Below are 16987 nucleotides of genomic sequence, written 5' to 3'. Positions count from 1 at the left end.
TCACCACTGGAGGGCACACAACACATCTAAGGAAATTATAGAAAACACAACTGAACACACAGTGCAAATCTGCAGGGGTACCTCATCTCTGGTGCCATAGCTTACGTTATTAATACGAGTGAACGGTGAATAATAGACTACATAATTTACTATGCCACAGTCTAAACAGTTATTTAAACTTTTGATACAGAGCAGACCTTATGTGACCGTGGGAAAGTCCTGCATCACATTAAACACATGCGGGATAGGTGGCCAGATTAATCTGCCAGGAAGGTTTGCGGCAAAAATTAACTGTTTGGTCCCTACAAACTCTTCTGTTTCTCCCACTCTCTGTGCAGCGTGTTAATTTTTTCTTCTTGCCCCTAGATTTGCTTCGTAGTAATTTGATTAAACAAATTAATTTAAGAAAATTAAACAGCCTTTGGAAAAGCACAAAACTGAAATAAAAAACAGGGACTCATTAGGCCTATATCAAATCAGGGCCCTTTCAAGGCCCTTATGTCAGGTGACACTGTGCTTTAGTGGTGTAGCTTATAGGCCTACTCCAAATTTTCAATCAAATAAGACAAAACCAGTTGACACACCCTGGAGCCTGTCAGTCCATAGAATAAGGTCTCTTTATTCAGGAGCGCGATAAATAGGCCTATTAGCATACGGAAGAATTTTACCAAGAGGCCCCGGGAGGTTTTTTATTTAACTTCCAGGACAGATTTAGTATCCGCAGTGATGCTTTTACCAGAATCTCTCCCTTATGTGCGCGCGCCACGGTGTAGCCTATGCTCTGTTGCAAGTGAGTGACAGGTGGAGGTGAGAGAAGAAGATCACCGTAATCCCACTGTCAATAAAAACTAAAACCTGAGGAATGAAGGGAGAGGAAAGAAACTCCGAGGAGCAGGCAAACACTTGTCTTCATCCTCTTCCTTTCTAAGAAACAAACAGAAAGCAGACGGTAATAGCCTATTGTTTGACCCACTGATTACTTGTGTCGCAACTTTATCACGAAAGGCCACAATTTATAGACCCTCGTATTCTTCTGATAGTCCTGTCCACAACTATCCGCGTTACTCAATTAGCCTAAATATGACTGCCTTTTGAATCATCAGATTTTTAGACTATATGATAGCCTATTGTTGAGATTGATTATTGGTCATTGTTGAAAGCCTATTTGAAAGTTTTAATTTACATCGCTATAAATTAGGTAGCCTAATTTAAGATTAGGCTACTTTGCGTAAAGAAAGCGAGGGGAAATTATTATTATAAAATAGCCTACATTTAGGCTATTTAAATAAAGACCCCTGGATGAAAACGTAGGCCAAAAAATCCATAGGCTTTTAAAAAAGGCAAGCGAACACTTCTCGTTTTTCAAAAAGTTGGACAGACAGAGATAAAGTAGAGAGGGAACATAACCTAATTCCTGGTTTCCTGAATGATTTAAGGGTCGCTGGGTTGCCGGGTCCTGCTGGCCTGCAGTGGACTGATCCAGCCGGACTCGCGCCTTATTAAAGGGGAGCAGATTAAAGATCAAACGGCCTCAGTCAGATCGTGTTCAGGGGGATGACGAGGGGAGAGAGACGGGAATGAGTTGTGACAAGTCCCGTGGTTAAGAGACTCTGTCAAGTCGAGCTGCAATGCCTCAACGCGGTGAATCACCAGCACCGAGGAGGAGGACAACGAAATAAGGAGAAACGGGGATGGGAAGGAGGGGAGGAAAGGGAGAAAAGGGTAGAAACAGAGGAGGAGGAGGAGGAGGAGGAGGAGGAAGGAGCCTACATAAAGGCTCTGCCGTCGTTCAGTCCGTCACACGGACCACAAGCACCAAGTCAGCGGATCGTCAATATTTCAGCTCCATCCTGAGACTCTCTTTCTTTTAATATAATCAATACGGCCGATTATAGGATTTAAAAAAGCGACATCACCTGCATTTATTTCCTTCATCACCTCCAGTGCTGTCTGAGGGAGGAGACCAGATTTAATTGAGCAGTAAGAATAGTTTGCGATTAATTTGAAAGAGCGAACTAATCCAGGAGAGGAGCGGAGACGCTTATCGGTTTATTTCAGCTCCTAAATTTGCCAGCGGATGAACTCCTGAGAGCGCACTGAACGGAATTAAAGGAAAAAATGAAAAGGTGTTGCGGAGGTAAGCAGATTAATCTTTTTCTTTTTAATGGAAGTTTTAGAAAACTTACACGCCTGTCATTCCTGTTCTACTCTAATAATGAGGCTTTTATAATATTTAGATGCAATTTTCCTGTCGTTCGTTGATATTGAGATTTCTTTTCTTGCAATTCAAATTAATACTAAAGGTTGTGAAAATTTTCAAAGTTGGGAAGGCCAACATAACATGTGGGCGTGAGTTTTCTGTTTATGTCCCCTTTCTAAATATCATCCTATCTTGTGGGTTAATTGTGCATACATTTATGCAAAGAATGAAATTAAAACAGGCTCTTATATTCCCTTCAAAGTGTGTTTGTTACCCTGGAAAGAAACTTTTTTTAATGTTTAAATGTATTGATGTTTTAAAAATAAATGAGAGGTGATTGTAAATCATTTCTTCACATTAGAGAAGCTGATGAAACATATGGTATTGGTGGCTCACCAGCAAAACCTCAGAGGTTAAGGAATTAATACAGAAAATCAAATGTTATTTCAGATTTTCTAAGAAATGCAAAGCCAACCAGAGAGGAATGTGAGATTAAGAGACCATAAAAAGAGAGAGAGATGGGGAGTAAAAAGACTGAAAGAAAATGTGTGTATAAAAGATAGAGAAGGGGGGAATCTTATTCACAGTAAAAAAATGACAGGGGTTGAGGGGGTCAGAAGCAGCTAAAGCCCCTGTCTAGTTAGCTGTCACTGATATGAGAAAGTACATGATTCACGTTAGTCAGGGTGTGAGAGGACACACACACATACACACACACACACACACACACACACACACACACACACACACTTTTCCCCCCTGGGATAACTGGTGCGGCTGCTGCTCCGTGTCTATGAAAGGAAGGAAAAGGAGGTGAAGGAAAGAGGGAAAGACTGAAGGATGGCTGTGTGATGAAATGATGCGCTGAACAAAGGATCACCAAGTTCCTCTCCGTCCCTCTCCCTTCCCTGCCTCCCGTCATCCTCCCTTGCCCTCCTCGTCCCCCGCCTAGGTGGTCACATCGTGTGAGCCGGCCCGGCCATGAGCAAATTTGGTGTAACTTTAGAAGGACAATAAATAGAGAGAGCCCAGTGCAGAACAAGCTGCTGCTCCCACTGATACTCAAATGAATAAACAGAAAGCTCAGCTGTTGAAGACCATGCTCACACACACATATACACACACACACACACACACACTCGCCTCCCCAGGTAGACACACACAAAAACACATGTTCACACACATAGATGCAGAAACATGTTTTTTCTTCCTTTTAATTACACATCCCCCCCTCTGTCTCTCCCCCCACACACATACACATACACAAGCACACACACACACACACATACACACACACAGACAAGGCCTGTTATTGCTGCGAGGGTTGAATTAGTGTCGGTGTGTTTCAGATAAAAGCGTTAGTGTGTGTTGGACCAGCAAACGGACCGGCCAAGGAGGAAACAAAGGAGGAGTGAAAAGAGAGAGAGAGAGAGAGAGCAGGGGATGTGAAAAAGAACCTTTCACATCTTTTGATTTGCTCAGCGCCATCCTCAATTCTTCACGGTATATATATGTGGATGTCAAGAGGACATTTGTGTGTGTGCATGTGTGTGTGTGTGTGTGTTGGGGGTGGACGAGGGTAAAGAGAGGTAGAGACAGATAAAAGTAAATACAGATAGGGAGGGATAAGGAAAGAGGAACTGGCGGTAGAGGGGTTAATGCAGTGCAGATTCACGATTGACAGAAGTTAGCAGCACCCAGAGGGAAAGAGAGAGGAGAGAGACGGGGGGAATGATATAAAATGAGTCGGTCACGCTTTGAACAGTTACACATGCTGTTTACATTTTTCCCAAATTAACATGGCCCCTCGCTTCACAAAACTCTTCCCTCCACCAACTCCTTTTCCTCTCCCTCCTCCCTTTCAAATCCTGTCTTCCTCCTCCTCCTCCTGCTCCCCTCTGTCTCTATCCTTCAAGACCCCAAAATATCTTTCCTCACGCTAAGATCCAGATCCATTAGTTAAGTAACCTTAGTAATTCAACAACATAAAAGTACTCTTTTAATAGTCTGAAAAAATTATGTTACCAACATTTTAATGCCATGGTGGTTCAGGGTGGAGCTAATTTAAAGGATCTACTATTGAGCAGTGTTAATGTCTGTATAACAACGCATCGTATATTTTAAATGCTCATTTTAGATCCATAAAATCTTAATCTGCACAGTGAAATAAATGTAAAGTGTAAAAAGGACAATATTTACCTCTGAACCGTAGTGCAGCTGAAGTAAAAAGTGGCATGCAGTTTATTGAAATACTTAAATTGAGTAGATAAGTATATAACTTTATTTGTTCATGCACAGCAACAAATAACAAAATATACACAAGTCAAGCAGCTCACAGCAGACAACGTACCGCATGAAAGACACACCATCACGCTAATAGTAACACTAACACCCAAACTAATACATAACTAACACATATTCCAAGAAGACATAGCTCAGGGGCCTGCCTAGCCATTAAACTAAAAGATAATATATTAATACAGTCAATCAACAAATATATAAAAAGCTGACCGAAAGTGATGCAAAAGACCAGTAAGATAAAACATAAAACATTTAACAAAAAATTTAACAAGGGGAAACAGACTAAAGAAAGGCCCTACAGGGCTGCAACTATAACAAATATGTTTTATTAACAATTAATGTTCATAAAAATAACAGCATTTCAAAATGACAATTTTCTAAATCCCCAGGTGGCATCTTCAAATGTCTTGGTTTAAATAAACATCAGCAAATCCTCATGATGTACACTATACATGTGAGAAGCTGGACCTAGAGGAGGGTTTCCATTTTTTCACTTGAAAAATGTCTTCAGCGATAAATTCATGTGTCTGATTTTTAGGTCATTTTTAAAAAATGAAAACAAAGAGGTGGAGGTCGGTTGTAGCCGGAGAGAGGGTAGCGGGGGAGTGTGGGGTGGTGTTAAGAGGTAAATTAAAACCCGAAGGGCTGAAAAGGGCAAAGGGGAGGGGGGGATAAAAGATGCTGATGGAGGGAACGGGTGGAGCCAATTAGTGAAAGGAAGAGAGAGGAACGGTAATTAGGGAGAGAAGGGAAGGAGACTTGAAACTGGAAGTTTGATGTTTCAGGAAGATTTGGGGGGGGGCAGATGAAGCGACAACAAAATTGAAACCAAACATGGCGATAAAGTGTGGAGCGAGTGGAATCCACAGAGTTTAAAAAAGACATGGATGGACTGGCTTATAAGTTAAAGAGGGAGACAGACATCAGGGTAAAAAGGGGAACTAAACAGAGGACGCTGAGTTTACGACTAGCGAGAAATTGTTGCGCAGAGAGTTTCTGGACATAAACAGAATTTTTATTGGATTTTTTTTATGTGTTTGTTTTTGGGTCATTGATGTTATTTGGCAACGCCAGTGTGTGTCCAGTGCCAAGAGGATCAATTTGAAATTCAGTATGAACAAACTGCAGAGGAAGGAATCTCATGGGAGAAGTGATGGGAAAAGCGTGTGTGTGTCCTTGAGTACACAATGGTTTGTTTATATGTATTTATTCAGTATAACGTCTGTGCATACATGGATCTGCGCTCTAGTTCACAGTCTGGATGCGTATGTGTGCATGTATTTTCTCGTTTGTGTGTGTTGAGTTAGTGGAGGAATGCACATTTGATTGAGTACAGGTTGCACATAAATCTGGCCTTTAACTGTACACAGACACACAACTCCGACCCTGACCCCGGACTGTCGCTCACCCTCGCTCACCTCGGCGGCGGCCAAACGCTTGTCTCTGTCTGCTTCCACTGTGGCTCTATCTCTGACATCTGGCCTTTGATGTGTACATGTTTTTGTCCCAGGCATCCTGCACAGGTGTGTTTATGTTTAGGGTAAGTGTTATGACAGGAGGAAGAATTGCCACCAGGTACATTGCAGCAGAATAATTTTAAAAAACTACGCAAGAGTTTGGCAACGATGGGTCTTTTCTGTCAACGAAGCCACAATGAGCCTCCAGCTCTGTCTCTGACACATTAGCGAGATGACAACAAATATGCAAGACACATGTGAAGTAAAAAAAAACTGGTTATAGATACAATTTTAAAGCAACAAGATGGCTACATTGTGTGGATTTTAATGGTATTGAATGATGAACTAACTTAAAGAGTGTGGAGACTCATTTATGATGGAAATGCATCTCTGATCAAATATTCTAAACTCCGGGTTTACTTATTAGCTTTCGAGCATATCCTACAGTCTTCTTCATCTTATGTGAATTTCTCAGGTGTTGTCATAAGAGCCGAATTTGAGTTGGTGATGACACCTAAACAAGTGTGGTTGCTGAAGAGGACTGTGGAATACGATTACAATCTCTGGAAAAAGCTAGTAAGTGAGTGTATGCTGCACACACACGACGTGGGCGGAACAGGAAGGACAGTAAAACCTCCTGTTATTCTGACTTGAGTGTTCACTTGTTAGTCCAATACAAAACTGATGGCACATCATTTAATGAGCCTAAATTAGCATATATGTTTTATGTGTTTGATAACACATGAAATCAATCACATTTTGAAAAAAGTTTATGGTTCATTTTATTTTAAATTAGATTAATCAATTCTATTAGTGTTAATATTGGATTTAACTTAGATGTAACTGCCAGGGATTGAGGCTTTGCAGCCATTTCTCCAACTGTTTGTTGACACTTCTGTAATTCTTTTCAGCTGTAAGAAATTTCTGATGCCTCTAACTTCAGCTGACGGGATGTTTTGCTGACTCTGCTGCTCTAAATCACATTCTGAATGATATGACGTGATCCTGGCGTTACAGCGTTTTATCCCAGGAGCTTTTTCAGAATTGCAGCCCAGATCAAATTGTCAGTTCAGATCGTAACCAGATTTCTTTCATCACTTCTGGACAGAAAAAATTGCATTAAAAACAATTCATGTACTAAATCAGATAAAAGATTTGTAGGTATTGATTTCTAGAGCAGTGCCTGAAGACTGACTGAAGAGTGGATTTTGATCTGTCTTAAGTCACTCATAACATAACATATAACACCCATGTCTCATTCAGGGAATACAGCTTGAAACATGGCTGGATACATCGCCACTTCTGTCACTAATGTTGTCTAATATTGTCCTCTGGTGGAGCAGAGTTCTGCACAGTTCTGCCCAGTGAATAGATAACACTGAAGTGTGAAGAGTGAGGATGTTGAAGGCAGCATGTCGTTTTGGTTCTGGAAGACCCACCATGGATGATGTTACAACCTCTTGTTACAAAATCACTCTGCATTAATGTTAAATCTTGTCTATTTTTACAATGTATAAAAATAAATATGCTGTAGTCATCCTAATCAAAGTTACACTGGAAATGATAAACATCTAATTTGGACTGAATTCATAACATCTCCTATATACTGATGTTTCGTTTTTGTTTAAGACCTCTTTCAAGTGGTTAGAGCAATGGAGGGCAACCTCTTTTGGCACTGGAGCTAGTTTTCCTGGACCAGACCAGAGAGATTAACTTGCACATGGGTTTCCCACAGCACCAAATTCTGTTTAAGTGCTTGTTTAAAACCTCAAATGGTGGTGCATGCTGGGAAAGATGAAATGCTAGCCCCCTCAGATGGAAGCGGTACAACAGACACAAACACTGGGTCACCGGTTTACCAAAACACCGTCTGGAGTGTAAAATGTCAAGTGCGTTACAAGGCTCTTTTTGCCCCTGAACGCAACCTTGGGCCCCAAAATTCAACTCTGAACCCCATCGCTGTGGTGGTGTTTAACTTTGAGCTTTATGGAGCTCAGAAGCTCTGGCGCCTGAACTTCATGTTCGGCTCTGTATTACAGATGGCAGCCAGACTCCCGAATGCCAGATCTGACTTTACATCAGCGAAAAAGACGTAGATAACGATTTGATCTGTTGTGAATAATGGAGCTCCCCTGCTCATGCATGTGTGTAAACCTAACAGGTATGTCTGCCAAGATGTGCACAGAGTCACACATACACATAAGTGCACAGAGGCAGGTCATGGTCGGCCGTTGTAGAGAACCCCTGTGTTGCTGTAATGCAATCCTCCCATGGAGAATGTTCTGGTTTCAACCCTGCCCTGCAGAGTGTGCTTCCACTGCCAGGTACACAGACACAGCCCCAAGCCTGCAGGGCTCCCGCTTGAAGTCGGGCTATATGCCGGCTATATGGTAGTTACTCAATATAATATTATATAACTGCAACATGGCTCTGGGTTTGAGTTATCTCAGTTTACTCGTACAAAAGAACGTTTGTTTTAAGCCACAGTGCAGGATGCTTTTAGACATGTCAGCGTTCAATCAAAACAACAAGAGAATTTCACGTCTGGCAATCATCTCCGAGCATGTGGCTGCAGACAAAAGGAAATGCTTTGGAACTGTTTGGGTTGATTTTTGCCAGGGAGAATTTTCTGTCTCTGTGCAAGGCTCATTTTGTTTTTGATACCTGTTTATTCCTTCTGAAAATGACCATTTTTGCATAGTGTGTGTCCTTTCCCTTCAGGGCTATTTACTCTGAGAGTCAACGATGTCGTGCTAATTTCAAGGTGTTTTGATGCTGATGGAGGATGTTCCGGGGGGGAGCCCGTGGCTTGATGAGCTCCAAATGTTCAGGCGTCGCTGAAAGATGCTTATTGCTTCTGACAGGTGATGAGGGTTTTGCGGTTGAAGAGGTCGGAGAAGGCTTGGCTGACGGGGGCTGTCCTAGTTGACTGATTTCAAGGTGTGTGTGGGAGCATGTGGGAGTTGCCCCGGCCCAACCACAGTGTTTTAGAAAACACAGGATGCTTTGATGTAGCCGACAACTTGGGGTCAACAGGTAGTGGAAGAGATCAGAGATGAATGTTTTTTTTTTTTAAATAAAGCAGCTGGCTTGGTTGTTTGTTCAGGTTTTGTCCATGTCACTCTGATGACAAGCATTTCTAATCCTGTTTTAATTTGAAACTTTCCCAATCTGCCATTCAATCTGTCAAAAGTCATTGGATGAGCATAGGGTTTTTTTCAGGGAGCTTGACCTTGATAGAATATTTTGGAAGCAGAATAGGTTACTTTAAAAAGAAATGTCATCACAGTTCCTCGTTACCATGTCATCATCACAATTTGTAACATAATCAAAGGGATTAACTCTTGTCAGTGTATTCTAGTGATTTGTGTTCTTTCCGATTGCTTAACATCCTCAGTAAGGGCAGATAAGACAAAAAACTAAACATGAAACTTAATTTCTGGATATTTTCTTCTGTGACACATTTTGTAAAGACAAAGTTTCATGCGTACTGCAATTATACACATTCTTGTTTTAAGTGGCACTGCAGACAATAGCCGTTTTGGTATTGAGTAGTATAGAGTACATAACATCATTCATTTTCTACCAAACCCTGTTTGGGAGTGCATACCGACACGTAAATGTTAGCGGTTGAGTCAGAGGAAAAAGGTGTTGACTGTTTCAGAACTCGTTTTCTTAGAACCACTGGAAACGTGCTGAAGTTAAACGTTTTGCAAGTGTTTAAGCCTTTTGCTTAAAAACTAATTTTCATCCTGTGGGGCCAGCTGTGACGGATAGATGAAAGAAAAAGAAAAAAAGGGCAATAGAGAGAGAGCTGTAATCGGGGTTAATTGGCTGATGTTATTTTAACCCGAGGCAGAAAAGAGATATGAGCATCAAGAGGAGAAAAGGGAAGAAACATGGGGAGGTATGAAGACAAAGAAAGGAAAGTCTGAGTGCGGTGGGGCTTGTTCAAGAAGAGAAGGTATTCAAATTGGTGAGGCAACGGGAGGCCCGAGGTGAGTCAGAGAAAGACAGAGTGAGCGAAAGAGAGAAAGCTGACAGGGTCAAATACACTTGTGCAATACATAATTCACACCTGTTGAACAGCAGCATGTTTTGCCCATGATTACAAGCATGAATCACTGCCCTCCGTCTGGGTGTCAGAAGGATGACACAGACAGAGAGAGCGCAGACAGGATGGGAGAGGATGATGGAGAGCAGAGACGACGAAGGAGGAGGATGTGTGCCGTGCTGGAGTGAAAGGGCCGAGGAAGTGTTGAGAGAGAGAAGGTTAGAGAGTGTGAAAGTGGACACGTCCAGACACAGAAAGCAGGGGACAAAGAGAAGAGGACGTACATGACGTTCCTCAAGTTGAAAACCACCTTTCAGCTCCAATTTTCCCTGTATGAAACAAGGGCACTAAAAGGTTTCCAGTGTTACAACCCCCTCTCTCTGTCTCTCACACACAAACACAGACTCAAAAACATTGTGTACACTCACTGCCATGTGAATTTAATCCACATATATAATTACGGCTACAAACATTCTCACAAACACTCACACAGTAACATAAAACACCCACACAAACACTCTGAAACCTAAACAAGAAGTCCACAGCACATACAACATACAGCAGATACAAACACATTAATGTTTGTGATTGTAAAGAAAGCCACATGTCTTTGTTTTGGGGATATTGGTCAGGAATGAACATGTGTGTGTGTGTGTGTGTGTGTGTGTGTGTGTGTGTGTCTGTCTAAGGCTGGTGCATTGAACATAGGAGCCATTTGTCTGACTGTCTGAAGCTATTACGCGAGGTTTTACTTGAAGCCAGAGTAAACCTCCGACAGCCAGAAACCTCTAAAATTAGATTGGAAACGGAAAAAGCTTTATTGGCAGTGTCAGATGACTCTGACCTGGCGATACATAAACAGACAAGGCCATCACCATAGAGACAAAGAAATAAACCAGAATATTGTAAAGAAATTCCTATAAACAGTGTGATGGTGCGAAGACTGGAGCAAAGCGTGGAAACTGTTGCTGGAGGTGATTTTTGTCTGTTGAGCTCTCAAATCATCAAATTCATTAAAAACCAAGCATCCAAGTTAAATAATCACAAAATGTCTGAGAAAATAATGGCAGGGGAGAAATTTCACCTCATTGCTATGACTACAAATACCTCTGCAGTGTGTGTTAATTATCGCTTGGACACCAATGATGTGAGTGCCATTAAAGAAACATCTCACACCGTCTGTCTGAGTTTTAAGTCTTTTGTTTTTTTTAATGTCTCCACAGTCCATCAACAGCAGCTCGTCTTGCTATTGGCTGCTGCCATGGCAACAGCCCTGGATCCTTCACACAACCTGGCCAGCGAGAGGAGTTCGATAGAAAGCACGTACGAGCTGACCAAATACCTGGAGTATCAGCTCAAGGAAATCAAAGACATATATGTGAGTATTATTATTTTAGGATACAATTCTGTTTTTTATAATTTCTTCCATGGAAATGTTTTTGATTTAATCAGTTTTTCATAAATTTAAATGTATGTATTAACTTCACTTCAAAACAGGTATGAACACTTTTTGAAAAATGTTCACCTCTGAAGGAACTTTATCCCAATTAGAAACACTGCTTCAAAGGTTCCCATTAAAGCGGCTAAAATCTGTATTTTACAACACCAATGTATTAAATCACATTGTGAAAACAATGTGACAATGAAAGGGGTCGCTCACATAAACCTACAGAGAATTATCACCTAAATCTGCAGCTCTCCTCAGCTTTACAGAATTTCATTGAGAGTTTCAGCTCATTGTTTAGCTGTTCGGCCAGCAACTTTACTGTTGTGGTTCACTCTCACCACTCACTCTCATGGCGTCGTTTTTGGCCACACCAGGCACCAGTTTTCAGTGAAAAAGCTTTAAAAAACCCACTGTGCCCTACCTGTCCAACAACAAACTGCAGACGGACAAAGTTAGACTAGCTGGTGAACATAGTGGAGCATTTAGCCACTGAAGAGACAGATATTCCCCTCAGGATTTGGAAGAGCCATTTAGGGAAGCTACAAACATCAAGTCATGTTTGTGACATGACTTGCAGAGATTCAGATGAGAAAATCACTAAATATGATGCAACTGCCAGAAGCTGGTTATCAAGGCTTAGCATAAACACAAGAAACAGCAGGAAACAGTTGGCCTGGCCCTGTCCAGCACCAATTAGCATTTGTTTGTTTAATCCATACACAAACGGAAAAGTAAAAACAACCATTTCTGGTTTTAAAGGGAGTAACATAGTGTAACTATTTCTTGATGGCAGTTCAATTCAATTTTATTTATATAGCACCAATTCATAATGGCAGGTATAGAGTAATAATGTAGTAATGTTATTTACAGAAACCTACTGTAAAAGTTCCCCAAGGACACTATTGTTATTGATTGATTAGCCTACCTTAAAGAATTTAGTCTCACCTGTATCTTATTTGTGTAGTTTTGGTCATTGATCTTCTGTGTACTCATAACATTGTACTCACCATGTTAATTGCTGCAAATGTCTCAGAAATAAATATAAAGAAGTCTGTCAAGCCAAGAAACATGAGCAGTTAATTCAGATCAGATCAGGGTTTTCTTCAAACCTTCCACTTAGCCAACTTAATTCAGAAAAGAAAACAAAGTCAAACGGCAAAGTCATTGTTCCATCACAGTTTAGAGGGTTGACTTTCCGGTTCAACTTTGTCCTACTATACCTGTTTTATTTGTACACACAAGGCTTTCCTCTGTATTGAGAGATTATTACAGACACAACAACTTTCAGTTTAACCTCCAAATAAACAGGCTAAACTGTTGGCTTATTTACAACCTGTCTGATCATGTTTCTTGGCCTGACAAACTTTACTGCATAGTCATGATGGTGTGTAAAACATTAGGATGAACGATGGCCCAAACTAAGTAATAAACCACAATTATCGTTTAAACATTCTCATCTTTTCTTCTCATTTCTGTATATTTCCTCCAGCTGACCTATCTTGGCCCTCCATTCAACGAGAAAGACTTCTCCCCTCCACGGCCCAACAGCACGGCTCTGTCCCTGCCCAGTGCGGCCACCCGCCTGGAGCTGTGGCACGGCCTGGAGAACCAAGCTCGGCTTGCCCAAAACCAGAAGGCCTACTCTGTGCTGCTGGCAGCCGTCAGGGAGTTGGCCCGCTCCACCCTCTGCCCTTCCCTCAAGACCTCCCTGCTGCACTTTTGCACAGGCCTGGATGGGCTGCTGGGCTCCATATCCGCACTGATGACCACCCTCGGTTACGCACTTCCTCCTCCTTCTGCAAACCTGGGAGTTAGCACTGGAGAGCTGCAGTACCCTCAGAGGGGGGCTGGAGTCGACCGACCAGCTCCACTCATGAGCCAGAGCCTTTACAGGTCCAGAGCCGGGACGAGGACAGAATCCGGTCAGCGTACCAACCAAAGAAGAAGCGGGACAAGGGTGGTCGGAGGAGAGAGGGAGGATGGTGTCACCGTAGACCTGGTGGAGAAAAGGAGAGGGAAAGAGGGCAGGAGAGCGGAGGCGACCGCCGCTGGAGGAAGGAGTGGCGGATCGAGGGAGAAGGGAAGAGGAGAAAGAGGGAGGAGAGGGAGGAGGGAAGAGCCAGAGAGCAGGAAATGGACCGCCAGCGAAGAGGAGAGAGTAGGGGAGGATGAAGAGGAGGAGCTGGAGCGAGAGGGAGGTGTGGAGAGATGGGGGAGGAGGAGAAGGTTGTTAAGTATCAACGAGGATGGAGAGGAGATGGACAGGCAGCCTGAACCCAGGGTAGACGTGTCGTACCCGGGCACAGAAGGCTCCCTTCGACAACAGACCATCCAAACCAACGCCAACAATCAGTACAGCTACAACCTGAACTCACTTCAGCCAGACACACTCAGAAAAGAAGATGGATTTATTGTAGAGCGAAGCAGAGTGTTATTAATGGAGGAGGAGAAGCAAATAGACATGGAAGCTACCTCTTCTTCCTCGACATTCCATCATCAGCGTCGGCCTCCTCGCTCCCTCCTCCCCCCGACCCTTCAACCTCCCCTGTCTACCCTCTCCCTCCTCTACCAGTTCGGTGCGGGTGAGGAGCACACCCTCCTCTCCCAACCCATCCCTTTGTCTTTACAGAGGGGCACCTCCCTCCTTTCGCCTCCTCTGACACCGCTCCTTTCCCCCACCTCCTCCTCCTCTTCGCTGTTGTCGGTGCGGCCGACCATGAACGACTTCGCCAGGAAGGTAGAGGGATTTTGGATATTGCGAGAGCTACAGAGTTGGCTGTGGCGATCGGCGAAGGACTTTAACCGCCTCAAGAAGAGACTCAGAGGCTGAGAAGCCAACACACACAAGTGCAGTATATCAGAAATCTGTCATTTGCACAAAATCTGAGTGGAAATAAATTGAGAGCTTTAACAGACGAACTCACATAAACACATTCATGCTTAACACATTCATTCATACCGTACTGGAATAAGTGAATGAAGGACTATTTGGCAGGTCACCAGAAGTGCTAATGGAATATAACAAACACAAAGCCAACACATTACCAGCACTGTCACCCGTCTGATGCACATAGCAGCTTGTTGAGCGAGACACACTGAGACTGGGCTGAGTTACTGGCCTTCACGGCTCATAGATCAACAGAAATACCACTGTAGGTGGTTACACACACACACACACACACGGGGGTAGAGAGTGTGACGAGTGTGACAGGCAGCGAGACAGACAGTGCAGCCATTGAGTGAGAACTGATTCAGTGACCCCAGATGTGTGAATCAGCAAACATTCATTTTCTCTAAAGGAAGAAGGAAACATTTCTGAATGGGAAAAAGACAAAAGGGGAGAAGGAAATGGCCAGAGGGATGGAGAAGCAAGAAAAGGAGAGGAAGATGGGAGGATGGGTGAGTCAGGGGGATGAGCACGGGAAATAACGGGCAGAGGGGTATTGCTGAGTAATCAGAACTCGGTTGTTCAGTTACAGTAACACTACAACAGTGCTACACATAGTGTCCAGACAGAGAGGTGGTCAAACACACGCACACACACACACACACACACACATACATTTATTGTGGTTAGGTGCCTTAACATACCATTTGATTCAGCGCTCATTCTTTTTACCACTTTTTAATGATTTCCTTCTATAGCAAGACATATTTAACACAGACTGAAAACTTCACATAGAATAGAATCATTTTCCCTAAAAGAAACACAGTTGTGTGTATAAAGAAATAGTAAATCATTTTGGAAAATGTGCTTACTTGCTTTACTGCTGAGTAAGATGAGACCATCCACTCTCACATTTGTACATTGAATATGAAGATGGTCAGCAGACAGTTAGCTTAGCCCAGCATAAAGACTGGAAACAAGAGGGGGAAATGTGAGCCTGATTCTGTCCAAATGTGACAAAATCCAGTGCCAGACAAAAACCGAGGTGTAAAAACGACACGTTGGAGTTGTGGAAACTTGTTATCATTGTAGGGTTGTTAGGCACCTAACAGAGATCTACATTTTAAGCCTTCTGGCTGCAGAGCATTTGCACAAGTTATATGCTGAATGCGTTGATTGCCAATGACAAGAAAAGAATGCTGGCCTCACCAGAACCACGGCTCTGCTGCCGTTGCGCTCCTTACCCACAGTGTTGCTCACTTGACTGGGTGTTTGAGCCGGATCCGTCCTCTTCTTGTGTCGCCTGTGCACTTATCTCGCCATTGGTTTCAGTTCATTTAGGTTAACAAATAGATACAGAGAGAAACTAAACCAAAATACTTGACAGGTATCATTCATTGTCCATCACAGTCTGAATGAAAAGTTGCTCCTTGCTATAATATACTGCACGCTACTGTCATGAGGCCATATCTGTACTGTCACTTTTTAGTGACACAAATCACATATCACAAATGACAACCTGTGACCGTGACAGTTACTACGGAGGTCCTTTCTTTAACGCGTTGCTTTAACCATATATCCAGCCTCAGTCTTTATGCTAAGCTAACTTAACTGTCTTCTGGCTCTAGTTTCACGTTTAACAGACATTTGAAAGTGGTATTGGTCTTCTCATCTTACTCTCAGAAAGAAAGCAAATAAGCACGTTTCCCAAACTATTCCTTTAAGTAACTTCTCACACTTTAGACATTTTGAGGAGAATTTTTCATGCCTTTTAAAACATGACTATTTTCCTTTTGGCAACTTACAGATGGCTTAATTTCCTTTTCAGAATAAATCTAATGTATCTTTGCAATGTGCCTTGGATGATGTCGCTAAAGATTATGATCATGTCATATCTCTATAATATTTATTGAACAAGATGTTTATTTATTTTTCTCCAGTGTGAAAATACTTGATTGTAACTCAAGAGAGAATAAATACTAGCTTTTGTACAGAGCGTGGTGTTATTGGTCATTTGGGAGCCCACTGGGAGGAGAGACAAAAAAGAAATGCATATGGGATTTTTGTTTGCAATGGTTTTAGTTTTATAGGGATGGTTTCGGGTGATTGGCACAAGGGGAGAGGAGTTTGGGGTCGGGGCGTTTTCTGGAAAACAAAGGCCGGCTCACATTCATGACAAAAAAATAGAGCAAGAGAGAGAGAGAGGCGGGGTATGAGAGAGTTTTATTTGTCTGTCCTGGTGAAAATTTACGATCTCTCGTTTTTCCTTTCATCTCCCTGTTCCCTCCTCCCACTTTGCTTTCTTCTCTCATCACACTATCTCACGAAGCTCCTCTTCCCCCAGAAACATCCCTCTGACCTGTGACAGTGAGGGATTTACATGAGCACGAACAGGCACAGGTACAAACACACCCCTCATAATCCCACCAAGTGCCCCGACGCTCTTGTTGTGTCTGTAGTTTCGATGACGCCGTTCTCCCTTTTTCTGTCACCGCATCTGCCTCTTATCGCCTTTGCACGTCGCTTGTCTTCTACACCCACTCTTTTATCGCTTTCTCACCTGTTATCGCCTTCCTTTCTTTCTTTCTTGTTTGGCATTATTGCTCTTGACTACACTTTTTTCCCCCACATGCTCTCTGGC

General features: G+C 42.7%; 1 protein-coding gene across 1 annotated transcript; it reads left to right on the top strand.

Annotated features, from left to right (window-relative positions):
• Positions 1-1822: 1822 nt before the first annotated feature.
• On the top strand, positions 1823-16264 carry clcf1 (cardiotrophin-like cytokine factor 1). Its single transcript, XM_046030937.1, has 3 exons — positions 1823-2137; positions 11236-11390; positions 12949-16264. The coding sequence occupies exons 1-3, from the start codon at positions 2119-2121 to the stop codon at positions 14287-14289; spliced, it is 1515 nt and encodes a 504-aa protein (XP_045886893.1). The 5' UTR covers positions 1823-2118; the 3' UTR covers positions 14290-16264.
• The last annotated feature ends 723 nt before the right edge of the window (positions 16265-16987 follow it).

The sequence above is a fragment of the Micropterus dolomieu genome, linkage group LG19, assembly GCF_021292245.1.
Source record: "Micropterus dolomieu isolate WLL.071019.BEF.003 ecotype Adirondacks linkage group LG19, ASM2129224v1, whole genome shotgun sequence".
NCBI classification, from domain to species: Eukaryota; Metazoa; Chordata; class Actinopteri; order Centrarchiformes; family Centrarchidae; genus Micropterus; species Micropterus dolomieu.
This window is presented reverse-complemented; position numbering and strand designations above follow the sequence as displayed.

Bases quoted from the DNA above. Each gene is read 5' to 3' on its own strand.
- clcf1 (XM_046030937.1), top strand. The intron at 11,391-12,948 runs GTGAGTATTATT...TATTTCCTCCAG, and splicing joins AGGAAATCAAAGACATATAT to CTGACCTATCTTGGCCCTCC.